The 21,618-nt window shown below is 47.3% G+C and overlaps 1 protein-coding gene across 2 annotated transcripts in view; it reads left to right on the top strand.

Moving 5' to 3' along the window:
- The first annotated feature begins 473 nt into the window (after positions 1-473).
- Positions 474-21,618, top strand: part of LTF (lactotransferrin) — a 31,854-nt gene continuing 10,709 nt past the window's right edge. Inside the window, 12 exon segments of one of the 2 annotated variants that reach the window (NM_214362.3) lie at positions 474-679; positions 3,255-3,412; positions 7,134-7,236; positions 7,576-7,758; positions 8,088-8,235; positions 9,058-9,113; positions 14,550-14,728; positions 15,188-15,362; positions 16,128-16,282; positions 17,731-17,821; positions 20,036-20,083; positions 21,219-21,374. In NM_214362.3, the coding sequence (NP_999527.2) occupies positions 637-679; positions 3,255-3,412; positions 7,134-7,236; positions 7,576-7,758; positions 8,088-8,235; positions 9,058-9,113; positions 14,550-14,728; positions 15,188-15,362; positions 16,128-16,282; positions 17,731-17,821; positions 20,036-20,083; positions 21,219-21,374 (1,495 nt within the window). In that variant the 5' untranslated portion in view covers positions 474-636. 2 annotated transcript variants of the gene reach the window in all.

Below are 21,618 nucleotides of genomic sequence, written 5' to 3'. Positions count from 1 at the left end.
TGTCTTGTGGTCTTAATAGAGCTGGGAGGGCCTCATAGGCAGCCTGGATCAGACTCTGGGCAGCTCTACCTCTGCCAGCTGTGCCAGACTGCTGTGGACCAGGCCAGTAAACGGGTCCTCTTTCCAAATCCAGGCTGACTGCTGCATGGAGATGGAAGTGCTTTCTTCTGCCCTAACTGGCTCTCAGGCACTATGGGTACCATCTGCAGAGGCAAGATGATCCACAAAGATTCACATTAGGACCCCTGCTCTGTGTCCCACCCTCTAGGAGGCAAGGAGACCTGAGGAAGATAAAACTCAGGGGCTGTCACTCTCCAAGGGCTGCAGACTAATGGGAGAGAAAGAACATTCCAACCACTGGGCAGCCCCTGGGCAGATGAGAGAAGTGGGTGTGGCTGAGTATCCTTCCCTTGCGGAAGCCCTGCCGGGCACCATTCACCTCCCTCTGCCCCTCCCCCCGGGTTCTTCCCCTCAAGGAACTAGGAGACCTGGGGAGAGAAAAGGGGGAGGCAGGGGGTGCTTATTGGGCCACAGGGCGGGGCTAACCCCCGAGGTCACCACGCCCTGGATAAAGGGCTGCAGAGCCAGCACAGGTGGCAGAACCTTCGTTTCTCGAGTCGCCTCAGGACCTCAGACATGAAGCTCTTCATCCCCGCCCTGCTGTTCCTCGGGACACTTGGTGAGTGCAGGTACCTGGGGGGCCCAGATTCCCCGCTGCTATGTGCAGGTGGGGGGGAAACCTTGCCGTGTGGGCTTCCCGGTTCCTGTGCCCTCCAAATGAACGTCCCAGTACCTGCGCCCTCCTGGTCGGGCTCCCGGGTTCCCAAGCCCTGCCAGCTTGGCACTAGCGCCAGTGCAGGGGAGGCGCCCAGAGTGGTTGGTTCCAGCCCATTAGCCCAGGAGGAGCCAGAACAGAGCTTCGTGAAAGCTGGTGGTGCCTGTGCCAAGAGCTGGCAGAGCTTCCCAAACGGCCTTCTGGGACCCTGCCCTATTTTTGCTACCCATAATACTGTTATATGGATTTACATGGGGCCAGAGGTGGAGGGGCCATCGGACTCAGAGAGGGTGAGTGACTTGCCCAAAACACACAGGAGGCTGGAGTCAGATCCCAGTTCCTGCATGGACTGTGTAACTTGAGAAAGACAGGCTTTCCGAGCCTTAGGTTCATTTAAAACTCTCTTCCCACCCAGCTATACCACATGCCTCAAGGTATGCAAAGGTGTACACAAGCCTCCCACTGCAGAGGGGCAGGATGGCAGCACAGACCCTGTTGATGGGACTCTTCAGTCAGAGAGTGTGAGAGAAGGGACTGGCTTCTGGTGTTAAATGTGCCCAGTCTAAAAGGGACTAAATAGAAGGGACTGAACAAAATTGCTAGTTGAGTACCCAGGTATCTGAATAATTTTTGGGGTGCTCAGAGGACACTCATCTATGATGGACATTAATGATGTAAATATGAGGGCAAGGCTTCCTGCAATGGAGGGAAAGGTCCAGGGCAGCCGCAGCAGCAAGGGCTGTGGGGGCATCAGCACCTGGGCAGTATGTGGGGTGGGAGTTCAGAGGAAAAGCCTAGGTGTCACCCCTGTACTTCCTGCCTGCCCCTACTCCTAAACTTTCCCCCAGTCCCCATCCCCATTCTCCAGCAGCCCAGTGCAGCCTCCTCCTCTACCTTTTACCAGCTCCATCTCCACGGCAGCCTAAACAGGCAGGCCAGCCCGGTGGTAAGAGCAGGGGTGGGGGTGGGGTGTCTGATTGCCTAGGTTCAAATCCTAGTTCAAACTTATTAGTTGTGGAACCTCAGGCAGCTGCATAGCTAGTTTAAGCCATAACTTCCTCAGCTGGAAAATGGGGATATTGGCAAAAAGAGGGCCCAGGAGGGTTGAGGGAGGCAGAACATGTGAAGAGCTGAGTAAAGACCTGGCATGGAATGTGCTTGCTTGCAACCTTTGCTGTGCCCATGGCTCATTGTGTCTCCCTCTTAGAATGCCTCCTCTCACCCTGTCCCCACACCTAACTCCTGGCTGAGGCCATGGAGACATCACTCCTGGCTTGGTATTTGTTCTCTTCTAGAGCATTCATCATATGTAGCTTCCTCTTTTTGGGCTTTTTCCCTCTTCAGAGGAGAGGTGAGAGCCTGTACTGTCTGCTTACACGTTCCCCTGCATATCACTCAGCGCTGTGTATACAGAGGGCATCCAGGAAATGCTATTGGGTCACAGATGGGTGAATCTCAGAGGGTTAATTCTTACTTCAGGACAGTTACAGGAAAGCTTCTGAGGTTAGATTGCACCCCTAGAGATTTCCTTGGGATGATAGCTGGTGGAGCAGGGGTATGGCAGCCAGGTGCCCCCAAGCCTCTGCTGACTCAGCCTGGGAGCCACAGATCTTCTCCCCACCCTCACAGCATGCCTCAATACCTTGGTTGGTCTGACTCTGCCACCTGTGAATAGAAGGTGGTCGAGGACCGAGAGTTCCACCCCAAAGCACATCTGAAAGGGGAGGCAGCTTTTGCAGCCAAGAGGTTTGTTTGTTTGTTTGTTTGTTTTGGTAACAGCTTTACTGAGGTATATTTTACATATCATAAAATCCACCTATTTCAAGTGTACAATTCAGTGATTTTTTAGTAACTTTACTAAGTGGTGCAATCACTGAAAGTCAGTTTTAGAACATTTCTGTCTCCCCATAAGCATCCTTTCTCTCATACAATGTGATCCATTTGTATAGCACCTACAGCAGCTACTGATAAGAGTTTGGGTATATTTTCCTTCTCTGTTCCCTTGGCATTTTCTGAGGAGATGCTTGTAGACAGCAATCTAAAGGGACCTGGATTCCAGGCTGGACACTGCCACTGCTAAGCATCACTCCACGTCTTTGAGAGTCAGTTGCCACACCAGAGACTGGAGCAATAAACCCTTCCCTGTCTACCATGCAGGCAGCAAGGGGACAAAGCGGGTGGGCGAACTCCCTAAACTGATGCAAGGGCGCATCACCATTTTTTCAGGAGTAGGAAGAATGAGGGTCATAGGAGGAAAAAGAATCCAGAGGCTCTGATTATCTCCTCTAATTTGCTGAGAATCACAGCCCTCTGGCCAGCGTGGAGTTCTCATTAGGCCAGCGAGACACCTCCACTTGAGTAGAATGGCCTGACCTAGCTACAGAGGGGGCTGGGAGGGAAGGACACCTCTCTCCGAGGATGAGGCCATCTCTTCCATCGGCCGTGGGGGAGCCCTCATTCCCAGTCCTCTTTCTTCCAGGACTGTGTCTGGCTGCCCCTAAGAAAGGGGTTCGATGGTGTGTCATATCCACAGCAGAGTATTCAAAATGCCGCCAGTGGCAATCAAAGATAAGAAGAACTAATCCCATCTTCTGCATAAGGAGGGCTTCTCCCACTGACTGTATCCGGGCCATCGCGGTAAGTCTGTGCCATAGGTTGGGTGGGACCAGACTGAAAAGAAGGGAAAGGATCCAGGTACAATAGAAAATGTGCTCTCCCTGCTCACTCTGCTGTTCTTGCTGGACACCTGTCAGCTGGGAGCTGTTGTCTCTCACGGGACACGACGCTATTTTGAAAGCAGAGTGAGTTCCCGTTGTGGCACAGTGGAAACAAATCTGACTAGTATTCATGAGGATGTGGGTTCAATCCCTGACTTCGCTCAGTTGGTCAGGGATCCCGTGTTGCCATGAGCTGTGGTGTAGGTTGGTAGCTAATTCGACCCCTAGCCTGGGAACCTCCATTTACTGTGGGTGTGGCCCTAGAAAGCAAAAAATAAATAAATAAAAATAAATTAAAAAAAAAGAAACAGAAATTAAAGTGGAGAATCATGGGTAGGAAAGCTTGGATTGCCACAGAAATTGTGAATAACAACTGTGCAAAAATGACACAGAAGTAGTCATATTAGGTGAGTATGTGACCTGGGCAAAACCCAAGATTACTCTGATAAGGAAAGCCTCCACAGCAGAGCATTACCGCTGAACTCAAAGAGAAATAAGCTCAGCCCATCATAGTCAGCACATCATGTTTTTGGGTGGGTGGGACCTGCCAAGGCACAGGTCTTTGGAAAGACATTTGTCTAAGACATTTGAAGAGAGAGAGAGGAAAGGGAATCATGACTCATGGATGATTTCAGGTTCCTGTTTTTGTTTTTTCAGGTACAAGACCTACTGAAATAATTTTTCCTCACTTTACAAATGTTGTGTGTCTGCCGTGTGCTTTGGTTGTGTGTACTTGATTCTAGCACAGAGTGGGTAATTTATGTAAAAGTTTCCATTAATATCTTGGGTTCCTAGAACAGTACCTGGGGGAAAAATCTATTTTGAACAATATTTTAGGCCATTATTTTACAACTATGGCCTGTGGACAGACAGTACCAGCATTTCCTGGTTTAAAATGCAGATTCTGGAATTTCCATTGTGGCTCAGCAGTTAAGGAACCTGACTAGGATCCATGAGGATGGGGGTTTGATCCTTGGCCTCGTTCAGTGGGTTAAGGATCCGGCATTGCCGTGAACTGTTTGTAGGTCGCTGACTTGGCTTGGATCTGGCATTGCTGTGGCTGTGGCATAGTCTGGCAGCTATAGCTCCAATTTGACCCCTAGCCTGGGACTTCTATATGCCTTGGGTACAGCTCTAAAAAGCAAAAAATAAATGAATACATATGCAGACTCCTAAACCCTATTCTGACATGTTCAATATCCATGAAGTTCTCAAAATCTGCCTTTTTAATAAGAGCCCCATTTGAAATCAGTATGCCACACACAAAAAATAAAATTGAGGTAGATTAAATGGTTAAAAATAGAAAGTGTATTATTGAAAACCTAAGGAGACAGGTTCATTAGCAGAACTGTAGAGGGAAGAGAAATCTCTTAGCTCTTAAGCAATGAATTAAAACATGGAGTCAATGGACAGATTTTAAAATATAAAAAATTTAATTCATAGCCATTAAAAATACTTAAACAAAAAGTTTAGCAAGCACTAGAATGAATATGCTCCAGCTCTAAGTGACTGCTATTTACACTCTAAAGAACCAGTTCAAATTGTCAAGAAACGTAGGATCATGTAAGAAAAACAGTATGAGCAGAGAGAGCTCATAATTAATAGAAATATCTGCCAAAATGTTCCCCTTAATAATTAAGAGAAATACAAATCTAAGAAATTTGTTAGCACTTGCATTTTCTAAATAATAACACTTAATAAAATGAAAGCCTGGCTCACTGGTGATTCTGTAGTGAAACCGATCCTCTCTGTGTGTGGCCCTCTAAATTGGTATAGCAATGACAGCCAGGGCTTTGGAGATAAAAATCCAAATTGTCGGAGTGTCCCATCATGGCTCAGAGAAAACACATCTGACTAGCATCCATGAGGACACAGGTTTGATCCCTGGCTTCACTCAGTGGGTTAAGGATCTGGCATTGCTATGAGCTGTGGTGTAGGTTGCTGGGGCAGCTCCGATCTGACATTGCTGTGGCTCTGGCGTAGGCAGCAGCTACAGCTCCAATTAGACCCCTAGCCTGTGAACCTCCATATGCCGTGGGTGCAGACCTAAAAAACAAAACAAAACCTCATTGTCTGGATGATGTCACCCTCAGATGTCTATCTGAAGGCAACAGTTCATCAGAAGGAAGAAAACCCTATGAGGACAAAGTTGTCCACAAAAGTATAATTTTATTATTATTTTTTTTGTCTTTTTGCCTTTTCTAGGACTGCTCCCTTGACATATGCAGGTTCCCAGGCTAAGGGTCTAATCGGAGCCAGAGCCACAGCAACGAGGGATCTGAGCCGCATCTGCAACCTACACCACAACTCATGGAATGCCAGATCCTTAACCCGCTGAGCAAGGCCAGGGATCGAACCTGCAACCTCATGATTCCTAGTCAGATTCGTTAACCACTATGCCACAATGGGAACTCCACAAAAGTATAATTTTAAGAGAAAAAATGTTAGAAAAAATCAAAGTGCTGAACATTGGGGAGAATTTTTAATTTTTAATTTCATAAGTTACAAAACAGCCACATTATAATAAAATATCATGAAGTCAGTAAAATCAGCGAAGACTCTATAGAAGTAAGAAAATGTAGATGACTAAAGCAATCCACAGAACATTATCTGTACCGGATTGCAAATATGAGAAAGAGGTAAGCATATGAGAAGTAATAGGCCAAAGAGGATGAACATGGTTTATTATGATAATTTTAAGATATATTACTAGTTAAATTGTCTATTCAGTAAATGAGAACTTGAATAAATATGGGGCAAAAACAGAGGAGAAAACATCTAGAATACCTTTTCATAGAAATGACCGTGAAGCGTGTGATCCAAGGAGCGATCTAAGAAACGTGACAAAGAAGTCACTTGACGGCTTCAGGAACTAAAGCAGGTGCACAGGGGCTCATTACCTAGAGAGAAGGGCCCTGGGCTCCTGCCACTGTTGCCAGAATATCAGCTGCCTCCGTACCCCAATGCCAGATAGAAATGTGGAGACAGTGTTGGAGGAAACAGAAAAAGGGAAAGAGAGAACACAGGACACAGCCAGGCAAAGAGGGGACACAGCAGGCTAGTGCCTCACGGACTGTGCCCCCACCTTGAAGGGGGTAGTGAGGAGTCTTATAGGGTGTGATCGGCTCGTGGACGTTTTCCTGGCTTGGGCGTGGTGAGGTAAGTGGGAGTCAGCATCATCAACCTTCTGGTTCCAACCCTTCTGGGGTCTACATGCTTGTGGGCAGCATACAGTTGACTTCTTCCACCTGGTGGGGGCTTTAGCACCTGCAAAACAGCTTCAAGGACTTGGCTCAGAATATATAGTCCTGGAGGAAGAACTGAAGGTCCTTGACTTTGTTGAATGGCTAAATTATTATTTTGTCTTGCTGGACTGTAGTTTCTCACTTCTCTGATTTAATTGATTCTTGACTTAAGTTTTTCTATAGATAAAAAGGCAGGTAGAGGACGTTGAATGGGGGTCCACGCTGGGAAGGCCTCACAGAGTCCTGCTCTGTTAAAACACTACCTCTCATAGCACCCACATGGCTGTGATTACAAGCTAATCCTTTGGAAGATCCTTCCAGCCATGATGTCCTGAAATTCACTTGTCTGGCTTAGGGCAGGTTTTCTCCTGACACTGGTCTGGGTTCTGCTTTCAGGCAAAAAGGGCAGATGCTGTGACCCTTGATGGTGGTTTGGTGTTTGAAGCAGGCCAGTACAAACTGCGGCCGGTAGCAGCGGAGATCTACGGGACAGAAGAGAGTGAGTTCTCCCTGGAGACCCAGAAGCTGGGGTGGGTACCTGGGCCTGGGCCCTGGGCTCCATGGAGTCGCAGTGGATGAGGCACAGAGGAGGGGTCTCGGACAGCCTCACACTTGCAGAGAACAGAGCCCCTGGGCTCATCAGGCCTGATGCTGACCCACTCAGGGTGGAGGCCTTGAGTTCTTTGGGGGAAACAGCAGACTCTGGGCAACTGTGCAGCAGGTGAAATGCAGCACACAGTCCCCTTCCCACTTGGGGCTCAGTTGGCGGGGAGATTGGGGCTGTTTCTCTCCCTCCCATCCAGGCAAAGAGCTCTTTATTCTCTCCATCCTTTTGCAGATCCCCAAACCTACTATTATGCTGTGGCTGTAGTGAAGAAAGGTTTCAACTTTCAGCTGAACCAGCTACAAGGTCGAAAGTCCTGCCACACAGGCCTTGGCAGGTCTGCCGGGTGGAATATCCCTATAGGGTTACTTCGCCGGTTCTTGGACTGGGCAGGGCCACCTGAGCCCCTCCAGAAAGGTAAGATGGTTGGGGGTGATCTCAGGCTGGGGTTTCTACTCCAGTGACACATTCCCAAGCCCCTTTGGGATGGCCCAGGGGAACATGTGAGTTGAATCCAAGGCAGGAGTGAGGTTTACAATGTGAAACCTGCAGGGGCAGAGTCTACAGATGCAGTCTACCCAGGGAGGGGGTGGCTGAGTCTGCTCTCATCCAAGGTGCTTCTCTCTGAGCTTTGCACTGGCTGTCAGGCAGCAGCAGACTCTCTGCCTGTGGGAGGGCACATGGCAGGGGCCACTGGCTGGGACCTGGCTGGCTCACTCTCTGGTTCACCTCTCTCTGTTCAACAGCTGTGGCCAAATTCTTCTCTCAGAGCTGTGTGCCCTGCGCAGATGGAAATGCGTATCCCAACCTGTGTCAGCTGTGCATAGGGAAAGGGAAAGATAAATGTGCTTGTTCCTCCCAGGAACCGTATTTTGGCTATTCCGGTGCCTTCAAGTAAGTGAGACTGTCTGCTCCTTAGTGGCCCACATGTGGGCCTCAGGCTAGGAGGCCCTTTCTCTACTGCTGTGCAACCAAGAAGGCGCTGACCTTGCCCAGAGCATGTTTCCCTCCAGCCCCCCAGGCCCCACATGTGCCCCCTCCCCTCCACACCAGCCCCATGAGCACTCACCTCTGTCTCCCCAGAGATCTCTGCATCTGGCTCTGTCCCTGTGTTGTCCTGGGTTCTTCCTGCTGACTCTGGCCCCCTCCCTAACCTCGGAGGGACTAAAGGAGTCTTCTCAAGAGAAGACCTGTCCCAGGCTCCTGGTCTGGCAGGATAGCCTGTCCTGTCCTGGAGCCGAGAGATCATGAGTTCCGTCTGATTGGCCCCTAAACCCCCTTTGCACCCCGTGCTGAGGTTGAGTCTGCTCCCCTCCTCCCATCTGCTTCCCCCATGCTCCGCTGGCCAGGATGCATTTGCCACTTAGTCCTGGGAGAAAAAACCCACAGGGCCAAGGATACTACTTTTACCCTCTGGTGTAGAGGCTTCAAAACTCTTTCACATAGAAAGACAAAGTTTTACCCTCTCAGGCTTTGACGGGGAAAGTGGGCTACTCTAGCTAGCAGCTGAACCCTTCTTCCTCAGAATCTACTTGCAGGTGACCCCTGCCACCTTCCCAGGGCGGGGGGGGGGGGGAGCAAAGGCTTAGTGACCTGCCTCCGAGATCAGGTGCCCATAGAAGATAAGCCCCAGGGCCCTGTCCCACAGGGAGGTCTGAGGAAGAAGTCCAGGAGGACCGCTCTGTGCTGACCATCTGATGCTTTCTCATCCCACAGCTGTCTGCACAAAGGGATTGGAGATGTGGCTTTTGTCAAGGAGAGTACAGTGTTTGGTAAGAGGAGGGGACAGAGCCATGGGTACTACCTCCTTTCATTTCATCACCCTTCCAAATATTGTCCTGATTTGACTCATTTCCTGGCACAGGATTATCTGTAGGGCACAGCTGTTATTTTATGCTATTTCATATTTTATTTTTTTAAATGTAATTTAATTAATGTATTTATTTATTTTGCTTTTTAGGGCCATGCCTGTGGCATATGGAGGTTCCCAGGCTAGGGGTCGAATTGGAGCTGTAGCTGCCCGCCTATGCCACAGCCACAGCAATGCGGGGATCCAAGCTGTGTCTGTGATCTACACCATGGCAATGCCAGATCCTTAACCCACTGAGCAAGGCTAGGGATTGAACCCGCAACCTCATGGTCACTAGTCAAATTTGTTTCCGCTGTGCCACAATGAGAACTCCGCTATTTCGTGTTTTAAACGATCAGTTTTCTTTGAATCTCCCCTACCTACTATCTTTCTCTTCCTCCTTAGAGACACTCATGCCAGGGTGCTTGACATGTGTCTGCCAAGATATGTGTGGTCTTGCAAAATGTATAGTGCTGGTTTGTGTTTCTGGGTCCTAAGCTCACAGAAGCTTTATCGGTAGTTATTGATCATGACATAGCCAAGGTTTTCCACTCAGCATTTTGGTTTAGAGATTTATCCACATTGTTGTACATATCTGGTGCAGGGGTTCTGACAGATGAGAAATGGTCTGTGGAAAGCACGTGTCACATTTTATTATCTGTCATCCTATGACGTACTGGGTCATCCTGTCATTCCCTCGACCACAACAGCTCCAGGACTCATGTCCTCATGTGTGTCCTCTTATTCTTGCAGAAGATCTCTGAGAGACCACACACTGAAGTGCAATTGCTGGGTGTGCATAAGAGGAACTCCAGGGACACACCTGACATATTCCCAGCAAGACCACTAGACCACTAGAGAGAGGGCAACATATTCCATCTGGGACCATCAGGGACAGGCCCTCACACCCACCCGGGACCAGCAGGAACAGGCCTTCATACTCACCCAGGACCACCAAGGACAGACCCTCACACCCACCCGGGACCACCAGGGACAGACCCCCACACCCACCTGGGACAACCAGGTCACTCTTAGGAATTACACGCCTACCAGCACTTGACAAGGGTTTTCATTTCCCCACAATTTTGATTCTGGGCATTTTTGACTTTCATATTTTTTGTCTGAATTATGGTTGTAAAGCAATAGATATGCCATTATTGGTTTATTTTGCATTTCTCTGAAATCTAGTGAGTTTGGTCGTCTCAGTATATTTGCTAATAATTTGAACTTCCTTTTCTTCTATAATCTTTGAGTATTTTTCTATTGATTTTCATACCTATTTCTGCATGATTTTGATTCAAGGCTAGGCCTTCCTTCTTTCTAGATATCCAGCCATTGTTTATTCTAGACTCAGTCAAAAAAAAAAATCTGTTAGTAGTACCTTTGTTGAACAAAAGTCCTTGATATTGGGAGTTCCTGTCATGGCACAGCGGAAACGAATCCTACTAGGAACCATGAGGTTGCGGGTTTCATCCCTGACCTCATTCAGTGCGTTAAGGATCCAGAGTTGCCATCAGCTGTGGAATAGGCCAGCAGCTGTAGCTCTGATTCGACCCCTACCCTGGGAACTTCCACATGCCATGAGAGCAGCCCTAAAAAAGCAAAAAAAAAAAAAAAAAAAAAAAAAAAAAAAAAACAAAAAACCTTGATATTGATAAAGTCAAATTGGTCAGTTTTGCCCTGTTGGTTTGTGTTTTGGGGTCTTTTAAAGACACTCTCTTCACTTCCATATCATAAAGATTTTCTGTAAGATTTATAGGCTTTCCTCCATCCATTTGTTTGTATGCATTCTTCCTAGGAAATTAGGTATAGATTCAGCTTCAGCATTTCACCCTTTTATAGTGAGACTGTTTTCCTTTCAGCAAGGACTATAGGAGTTCCTGTCTTGGTGCAGTGGAAACAAATCCAACTAGGAACCATGAGATTGCAGGTTTGATCCCTGGCCTTGCTCAGTGGGTTAAGGACCTGGTGTTGCCATGAGTTGTAGTGTAGGTCACATACACAGCTCGGATCTGGTGTACTGTGGCTGTGCTGTAGGCCGGCAGCTGTAGCTCCAATTAGACCCCCCTAGCCTGGGAACCTTCATATGCCTCAGGTGCAGCCCTAAAAAAAAAAAGAGGCAAAATTCCACCCTTTCTCTACTGATGTGTGGAGACACTTACACCTCGAGCTTGTTTATGGTCATGGATCAGCCTCTGAGCTATTTTGTATCATTGGTCTATTTGTATTTTTCTGCTTTTATCATTTTGGCTGGTAGCGGTTCTTAATAGCTTGTGGAGAGAGAGAGTGAGCCTTCCCCGAACACTTCACTATTTTCAAAAATTTTAAACTAAAATTTTAGAATTATTTTGTTGAATTTCTAAAAGCATCATCCTTCAATTTTAAGTAGCATTGTATAGAATTTAAATTGGTCCATGAAAAATTGATATATTTATGTCCTGATCATGATAAATCTTCCCTTTTAATCACTTTTCTTTTTTCTTTTTTTTTTTTGTCCTTTTAGGGCCACACCCACGGAATATGGAGGTTCCCAGGCTAGGGGTCTAATCAGAGTTGCAGCTGCCGGCCTACGCCAAAGCCACAGCAATGCCAGATCCAAGCTGCATCTGTGACTTATACCACAGCTCACGGCAACGCGGGATCCTTAACCCACTGAGTGAGGCTGGGGATCAAACCCACAACCTCATGGTTCCCAGTCGGATTCCTTTCACTGAGCCACAATGGGAACTCCAATCACACATTTTTTAAAAAATTTTTAATTGTAGTTGATTTACAATGTTCTGTAGATTTCTGCTATACAGTAAAGTGACACAGTTATACATACATATATATATATATATACTTTTTCTCACATTATTTTCCATCATGTTCCATCACAGTTCCCTGTGCTATACAGCAGAATCTCATGCTTATCCTCTCCAAATGCTATAGTTTGGATCTACTAACCCCAAACTCTGAGTCCTTCCCACTCCCTCCCCTTCCCTCCTGGCATCCACAAGGCTATTCTCCATGTCCATGAGTCTGTATCTTTCTGTAGGTAGGTTCATTTGTGCCATATATTAGATTTCAGATTTAAATGATATCATATGGTATTTGTCCGTCTCTTTCTGACTTACTTCACTTTGTGTGAGAATCTCTAGTTCCATCCATGTTGTGGCAAATGGCATTATTTTGTTTTCTTTTTTATGTCAGAGTAATATTCCATTGTGTATATGTACCATATCTTCTAAATCCATTTATATGTCAATGGATATTTAGGGTGTTTCCATGTTTTGGCTATTGTGAATAGCGGCCACACTTCTCATGCCTTTTAATAGAACTTAACATTTTTTTCTCTTGGTCTAATGCATTGTTTAGTGAGGCTAATTACCAGGTATTTACGGTTTTAGTTGCTATTATAGTATCTTCTATTCTGTATTAGTTTCTGTTTGGTTATTGCTAGTGAGGATAACACTTGATTTTTGTAGTATTGCCTGCTAGACTCTCTTGTCAGTTTTACTGGTACTTTCTTGGTTTTGTTGGCTTTCTGTGTAGCTGATTACATCGTTAAATAACTAGATTACATCATTAAATAGAAACACTGGAAGGAAAAAGACAAACTTTTTCCTTTCGGTGTTTCTATCTCTTATTTCTTTTGTAATTGTGAAATCCAGATAACCTGGTATTATGTTGGCAATGTGAAAGCTGACACACTTGATTTATTCTTGATTTTGAAGTGAATGTTTAAGTTTTCTTCTTTTAGTATGATTTTGCTGTAGATATTTAGAGAGGTGGCATTTATCAAGTTTGTATACCTTTGCCAAGTTCTCTATATTACTAGTTTTCTGAAACTTAAAAAAAACACAAGTAGATGTGAACATATAACTGCTTTTTCAGCCCCTGTTAAGATGAACATCATCTCATGGTTTTCCTCCTTCAATCCATTCATGTGGTGAATTACTTTAGCTTCTTTAATGTTCATCCATTCTTTTGTGAATGGAATAAAATGATAAACCTTCATCTTGCTCTGTGAGTTTTTAAATACTCTGCTATATTGAGTTAACTAAGTATTTCTGATTTGGGCATTTATCTATTCATTTCCCCTGGGCGACTTTTTTTTTTTAATAGTTATTTCCCCAGTACAATTTTTTTTCTACTGTACAGCATGGTGACCCAGTTACACATACATGTATACATTCTATTTTTGCACATTATCATGTTCCATCATAAGTCACCAGACATAGTTCCCAGTGCTACACAGCAGAATCTCATTGCTAGTCCATTGTAAAGGCAATACTTTGTATCTATTAACCCCAAGCTCCCCCACCACTCCCCTCCCTCCCTCTCCCCCTTGGCAACCACAAGTCTATTCTCCAAGTCCATGATTTTCTTTTCTGTGGAAAGGTTCATTTGTGCCTTATATTAGATTCCAGGTATAAGTGATATCATATGGTATTTATCTTTCTCTTTCTGACTTACTTTGATTTTTGCATTTATGTTATAAGTAAAACAAGCCTGTAATTATTCCCTCCTGTACTTCTTTCTCTGATTTTGAGGTCAAGGTTGTGCTAATCTCATAAAACAACTTGGGTTGGTTTCTGTAACTTTATGTATTTTGAAGCAATTTATATGTGATATAGACAAGGAGTTCCAATTTGGGATGCACTTACTCATAAAAAGTATTTTCCCTTCTTTTGATATACCCAAGTGTTGAGAAGTGGCTCAACTGTATGTCTGCATTTAACATTTTTATCACTTATATTCCTTCTGGAAATGTGAGTAAAGCAGCAGCCCTGGCTGGCACCCTGGGCTTATCCCTACCATGTGGCCTTTTTCTAGGGGGGCTGCCATGGAAACAGATGGGTCTGGTTCAACCCAGGGGCCATATGACCCAATCCGAGAAACACTGGGCTGGCCCCTAAGGCTTTCTGGGCACTGTCTTTACCTTTCTGAATGTCCTGGAGCAATCCACAGCCTTTCTTTCTTTCTGTCTGTCTGTCTAGGGGCTACAACAGCGGCATACGGAGGTTCCCAGGCTAGGGGTCGAATCCGAGCTACAGCTGCCAGCCTAAGCCACAGCCATAGCAATGCCAGATCCGAGCTGTGTCTGCAACCCTCACCACAGCTCATAGCCATGCCGACGGATCCCTAACCCACTAAGTGAGGCCAGGGATCAAACCTGCGTCCTCATGGATACCAGTCAGATTCATTTCCGCTGAGCCATGAAGGGAACTCCCACAGCCTTTCTGACCCTCAATATTGTCAACTCTGTAAGATGTCTCCTCCAGTTCAAATTCTATGGGGTGAGGGAAACTAAAGCTTATGCTTACTGCCTGGGGTCGACTCACCAGGGCTCCCCTCCACCTCTCTCTTTCTCTAGAGAACCTGCCACAGAAGGCTGACCGGGACAAATACGAGCTACTCTGCCCAGACAATACTCGAAAGCCAGTGGAAGCATTCAGGGAGTGCCACCTTGCCCGGGTCCCTTCTCATGCTGTTGTGGCCCGAAGTGTGAATGGCAAGGAGAACTCCATCTGGGAGCTTCTCTACCAGTCACAGGTATTTCCCCCCGCCCCCACACGGTACCCCCACCTGCTTGCATTTGTTGGTGGGGAGGTTTCCTTCCTTCCTTCCCTAACTTCCTGCCACTCGAAAAGTCTCCTGGAGCCTCAGGAGTTTACAGGGTCAGTGGCCTGCCAGCCTAGGCTGTACTCTGACCAGCAGGAACCACGAAGCCCCCTCTAGTATTACTGACAGGCAGTGTCTCAGAGGCTGGAGCGGAAGTGGGGGAAGGACGATGCCATATTCTCAGGACTCTAGGTGCTTGGACCCCAGGAACTTTGTGAAGACTAAGCCATAACCGGGCTATTTCACAGGGATGGCCCAAGTCCCACTATGGGAAGTTGACCACGGCTCCTGTTCTCAGAACCATTGCTATGTTCCAGATACTCTTTTGCAACATCGTGTTTTTGTTTCCTATTTACCACTGACATCATAATTCTGTTTTTCCTTAATTAGAAAAAGTTTGGAAAAAGCAATCCACAGGAGTTCCAGCTCTTTGGCTCTCCTGGTCAGCAGAAGGACCTCCTGTTTAGAGATGCTACCATCGGGTTTTTGAAGATCCCCTCAAAGATAGATTCTAAGCTGTACCTGGGCCTCCCGTACCTTACTGCCATCCAGGGCCTGAGGGAAAGTGAGTGAGGACCAGGGCGAGCTGGTGTGGGTGGTAAGCCATGGGTGAGGCTTTAGGGAGCACCTTAGCACCACCCCCGGATCATACTGCCACATGAACCTGGGTACCTCGGTCTCCCCAGTCCTGAGAGAAAAGTCAATTTGCCTTCTATGGAGTGAGAAGTATGAACAAGATCCAAGAGAGCCAGGGCCCCTCCTGGGATGAATCCAGAGGCCTGGTGGGACAAGCCCAGTGCCTAGGCCCCGAACTTGGCTGGGGGCACGACAGTGGACCAGCTCAGCCACAGCCTATCCTCCCCTGGAGGCTTTGGGTGGAATTGGGGTGAACTGGGAGGCTGTTAGTGGTGGTGACTGCTGGCCTTGGGGGCCCTCATGGCAGGGTGCAAGCTACCCTAATGCCACTTCTTGGGGCTGCCACTGTCTGTGTCCTAGAGATTTTATCCCATAGGAATGAGATATTAGACGAGTCATTATTTAAGGCTTGAAGGGTGGATTAGAAGCGGGGTGGGGGAGGGGATGGGGGTGGGGGAGAAGCCGCCAAAGGTATAGAAATGAGACACAGCTGGAACTATGCCTGAAGCGGGGGTTGGGAAGCTGTGAGGTGGGGGCAGATGAGGGGAGGAAGGGGCAAGTGCCCGATTCTACTCTCCCTTGGAGGAAATAGGTCCCCTTCAGGGAGGGGAGGGGCGGGGCGGGAAGAGCTCCAGGGAGGTCTGCAGGCCTGGCTGGGCTTAGGGGCTCTGTTGACAGCCCTGTCTCTGGGCAGCGGCAGCGGAGGTGGAGGCGCGGCAGGCGAAGGTCGTGTGGTGCGCCGTGGGTCCAGAGGAGCTGCGCAAGTGCCGGCAGTGGAGCAGCCAGAGCAGCCAGAACCTGAACTGCAGCCTGGCCTCCACCACCGAGGACTGCATCGTCCAGGTGCTGGTAGGTGGCCGGCGGACCTTCGGGAGTTGGTGGAGGTGGGGCAGCGCTCCTAGGAGACTGAGGAGCTCTTCCAAGTGAGACCTAAGCTTGGGGGCGCTCAGGCCCCAGGGGCGCGGTTGGCTCGCACTTGCGCAGTGTGGGAATGGACGCCCCCCTGTCAACAAACTACTGTGGGCTTTTCACCCTTCGGATTTTAAACAACTCACGAGGAACACAGGTAGTTTGGAAAATATAGAAAGGTGTGATGTAAAAACAAAACCAAAACAAAACCTCACACAGAGATGCTACAGTTAGAGTTTTGCTGATTTCCCACTCCAGGATTTCTCAGTTCGTCTATGCTGACGGGTATAAACAGTACTGGATGATGCCAGCTATGACGTTTGAGCCCTTTTCATTTCCTCATGTGATGTATTCTTTGGAAACACTTTAAAAATGATTTTGGGATATCTTTTACGTGGATGGGCTCGGTTTAGCTTTGACCCTATTCCTCTCTGTCTCCCTGTTTCACTAATATCAGTAACCCTGTGTGTGCAGCCTTAAAGAGAAATTTTCATCCACATCTCCAACTTTATTTTTGGCCTCTCCCTCAGCATGCAGAAGTCCCCCCCCCCCATAGGGATGGAACCTAATCCACAGAAGTGACAATGCTGAATCCTTAACTGCTAGGCCACCAGGGAACTCCTCCAACTCTTCTTTTTCTTGTCAGGGCTGCACCTGCAGCATATGGAAATTCCTGGGCTAGGGGTCGAATGGGAGCTGCAGCTGCCAGCCTACACCACAGCCACAGCAATGCCAAATCTGAGCCACATCTTCGACCTGCTCAGCATCTTGTGGCAATGCGGGATCTTTAACCCACTGAATGAGGCCAGGCATCAAACCCACATCCTCATGGATATTTGTCAGGTTCTTAACCTGCTGAGCCACTATGAGAATTCCACTCCTCCAACTATTTTTAATACAGTTGTTAAAAAAAAATCTTTCTGAGCCTAACAGGGAATTTTATAATCTCGATGAATCCATATTCCAGTGCTGGCATGTGGGCTCACTCAATCTGATGGAGAGCCATCTTAATTGTTTCTGCTCACGTGTTGAATAACTTCTGTTTAGCATTTTGAGTGTGGTGCTATTCCGTGGAGACTAGACATTAGACAAGGCCAGCTACTCCCATCCGGCTTCTCAGTGAGGGAGGCTGGTCCAGGAGGGTGTGCCAAGAGTGCTCCAAGTTCAAATGGGGAATTCAGGGGACCAGGCAACCTGTGCCCAGTCTTTCCAATGGAAGTAACAGCATGAAAGACATGCAGGGCTGGTAGAGACTTAATAGCACACATGATATTTCCTTGAGGTGCTCAGTTTAAGCAACCCTTGCTGCTTCACTGGGGCACCTAACAGAAAGCTATTCTCTCAGAGCCATAAAGAAAGGCAGCCAGTGCTATACTTTGTCTTTGCAGAAAGGAGAAGCTGATGCTATGAGCTTGGATGGAGGATTTATCTACACTGCGGGCAAGTGTGGTTTGGTGCCTGTCCTGGCAGAGAACCAAAGTAAGTGGAGAAGCGTCCTCTCTGGGTCATTCTGTCTGGGCTTTGGGGGTGGGGAGGAGTAACCCTACTCGATGGATCTAGGGGAGACATTGAAATGGACAGAGTCAAGCAGGAGAATCAGAGGAAAGAACAGATGAAAGGGATTGTGTTACCCAGACAGCCTACTGTGGCGAGAACTGACAAAACCCGGATTGGTTTCCTCTTAATTTTGAAAAAGATTTTAGGGGAGTTCCCATCGTGGCTCAGTGGTTAACGAATCCAACTAGGAACCATGAGGTTGTGGGTTCAATCCCTGGCCTCGCTCAGCGGGTTAAGGATCCCGAGTTGCCATGAGCTGTGGTGTAGGCTACAGATGCAGCTCGGATCCCGCGTTGCTGTGGCTCTGGTGTAGGCCAGCGCCTACAGCTCCAATTAGACCCCTAGCCTGGGAACCTCCATATGCCTCAGGTGTGGCCCTAGAAAAGACAAAAAAAGGTTTTAGTAAAGTATACTGTACAGACAGAAAAGTGCACGTAAATGTACCTCTCAAGGACATTTCCAAAACTGTTTCATCCGCATGCACTGGTGCCCAGATCAAGATGGCAGGTTCCACAAATCTAGTGTCCTCCTGTCACCAGCTCCCTCCCTCCCGCAAGGCTCATGACTCCTGAGCTCAAATGGCATAGATCAGTTCTGCCTGTTTTTGAACTTATGTAAAAGGAGTTGCACAGCATGTGCTCCTTAAAATGTCCTTTGCTCAGCGTTACATCTCATTGTTGTGTAGTATTCTGTTGTGTGACTCTGCCGCGGTTATTTATTTTTTCTACCGTGGATGAGCATTTGGGTAATTTCCAGTTGGAGGCCGTTGTAAAAAGAGCCGCTGTGAACAGCTGTGTCCAGATCGTTTGGTGAGCATGTATATGCATCTCCGTTCCATGGAACTGCTGGGGATGGTCTCTTTGGACTTGATTCTGCTTTGTCGAGAGTCTTTTATGATTTCTCTGCAGGAGAAAGAGAAATACCTTCTGATTTCACTCATATGCAGAGTATTAAAAACAGAAAGAATAAACAAACCAAATCAAACCAAAACAAACACACAGATTCAGAGACTTAGAGTAGTGGATACCAGATGGGGGGGGAGGGGGGTCAGGGGAGAGCGAAATGGGTAAAGGGGGTCAGCTGTATATGACGAATGGAAACTAAACTTTGGGTGGTGAGCCTACTGTAGGTATATAGAAGTCAAAATATAATATTATACACATGAAACGTACCTCATGTTATAAACCAATGTTGCCTCAATTGAAAAAACACTTTTCCAATAAAACAACACTTACAGATTCACATTATCCATCACATGAAATGGGAGTAATGGGACTTTCTCCAAAGGGGAAGCCACTTGCTGAGTCTGAATGTATGGTTGGTGAGTGCTGAAGCTACATTAAAAAAATGCCCCTTTATCCTTGGCCTCTCCAAAGGGAACTAGAGGAGTCCAGGCAGATGGGACAATGTGCCCCTTACCTCCAACGGGCAAGGATTAGATAGGCGTCCTTTGGTTGCAAGGGACATAAACGCATTGTCAAGTGGCGTAAACACAAAAGATAGTTGATGGGTTTATGTGGTGATTGAAATGTCCAGAGGTTAGGTTCAGCCATTCTTCCCCTGGGTACATCCACAGACACACCTGAAGATGTCAGTGACACAACACTGAAAGCAGTGAACTTGGGAGCCCTAACTCAGCTCAGTGAGTTACAGACCGAATGGTGATGTCAACTTAAAAACATAGTATCGGGGAGTTCCCGTCGTGGCGCAGTGGTTAACGAATCCGACTAGGAACCATGAGGTTGAGGGTTCGGTCCCTGCTCTTGCTCAGTGGGTTAATGATCCGGCGTTGCCGTGGGCTGTGGTGTAGGTTGCAGACGCGGCTCGGATCCCACGTTGCTGTGGCTCTGGTGTAGGCCGGTGGCTACAGCTCCGATTCGACCCCTAGCCTGGGAACCTCCATATGCCGCGGGAGCGGCCCAAAGAAATAGCAAAAAGACAAAAAAAAAAAAAAAAACACATAGTATTGGGCTGAAAACAAAAAAATGGTGACATCTGTTATTCACTGCCATTTATTTATATTAAAAACACATATGCACAAAACCATGCCAATGTATGTTCTTTGATATGTATGTACTTTTTAAAAGTATGTAAACATTAAAAATATGTTTCATGATCTTTTGTTTATTTTTTTAGAATCTCGCCAAAGCAGTAGCTCAGACTGTGTGCATAGACCAACACAAGGTGAGTTGGAATCAGTTACTTTCAGGGTCAAGGGTTAAGTTCTTGTTACTGGAGGCGAAGGTGTGGGAACTTAAAAACCCTCACAGAGATGAAGCCATAGACGCTGTAAGTTTTTTTGCAGATGCAAATCATTCAGAGATGAGTAACGATAACTAATGTCCATGTGGACCTTCACACATGGCAGAGAAATTTCAGAGTTCCTCATTGTGTCCTGACCATGGGGTAGGAGGAGTATTACACCCCCATCTTGTATGGATGAGGAAACAGTGCCCTGGATCTTACTCTTAGCCCTAGATAATACTGTGACAGATGCTGGCCTGGAATCAGGGTCCCTTGTGCTAAATCTTGTGCTCTGTCTACCACCCCACTTGCCCAACAGCAGAGTCTGCCAGGTGCTTGCTATCAGGAGGAGGTTTGCATGCCGATGACCTTCTCTCAGTCCAAGGTCTTGGGAACACGCCCCCTTCATCCACACAGCCTTCATGGCTCTGACCTAATGCATTTGTAGTTGCGTATTGCATGTTGCCTTTGGTGATTTGTGGAGTCATGCTTGTTGTTCAGTGTTTGACTTGAGTAGCCCACGATGAAAATGTAAATGCATTGCTGGCTTATAACTCAAAGACAGTATATGGCTGGTCAAGGACAGTCCCCCATGATCACTTAAAGGATCAGCTTACTAGGAGTTCCCATTGTGGCTCAGCAGAAACAAATCTGACGAGTATCCATGAGGATGCGGGTTTGATCCCTGGCCTTGTTCCATGGGTTAAGGATCCGGTAGCATTTCTGTGAGCTGTGGTGTAGGTCGAAGATGTGCCTCAGATCCTGTGTTGCTGTGGCTGTGATATAGGCCGGCAGCTACAGCTCCGATTCGACCCCTAGCCTGGGAACTTCCATATGTCACAGGTGTGGCCCTAAAAAGAAGAAAAAGGATCAGCTTTTTTCACAGCTTGGATCAATCTCATTTTAACATAGAGTAGCTTAAGCTTTTTTGGTCTATTTGACAATGGTCAGTTATCTGGGAGAGTCATTGCCTGGCAATGCTTCTTGATCTTTGTCAGCCTGGGTTGCCAACAGCTGTAGTAGAGTCCATTTACCAGGCCCTGGGAGACTAAACCTTGCTCTTCTGTTGTCCAAGGGTATTTTGCCGTGGCGGTTGTCAGGAAAGCAAATGGTGGTATCACCTGGAACTCTGTGAGAGGCACGAAGTCCTGCCACACTGCTGTGGACAGGACAGCAGGCTGGAACATCCCCATGGGCCTGCTTGTCAACCAGACAGGCTCCTGCAAATTTGGTAAGAGTCCCAAGGGAGCATTCTGGGGTGGGGGCGGGTGGTAGGAACTTGGGAAAGGGATGGGCAGGGAATTGCAGGCTGACTATGGCTCACAGGCCTCCGTTGGTGTAAGCAAGTTCACCCTGTGGCTGCTTCCTGCAGTCGTAGATGTGCTGTGAGCTGCTCCACACACTTTCCCCATCCCATCCTCCCCACTGGAAGACACAGAGCTGGCCTTAAGAACAGATGCTGGCTCTGAGAAGTA

This window comes from Sus scrofa, chromosome 13 (assembly GCF_054392235.1).
Source record: "Sus scrofa isolate SSC_HxYL_T2T_F1_AM1 chromosome 13, Sscrofa_HxYL_maternal_Yorkshire_Landrace_v2.0, whole genome shotgun sequence".
In the NCBI taxonomy this organism is placed as follows: Eukaryota; Metazoa; Chordata; class Mammalia; order Artiodactyla; family Suidae; genus Sus; species Sus scrofa.
The sequence above is the reverse complement of the archived record's forward strand: the minus strand, read 5'-3'. Positions and strand labels throughout refer to the sequence as shown.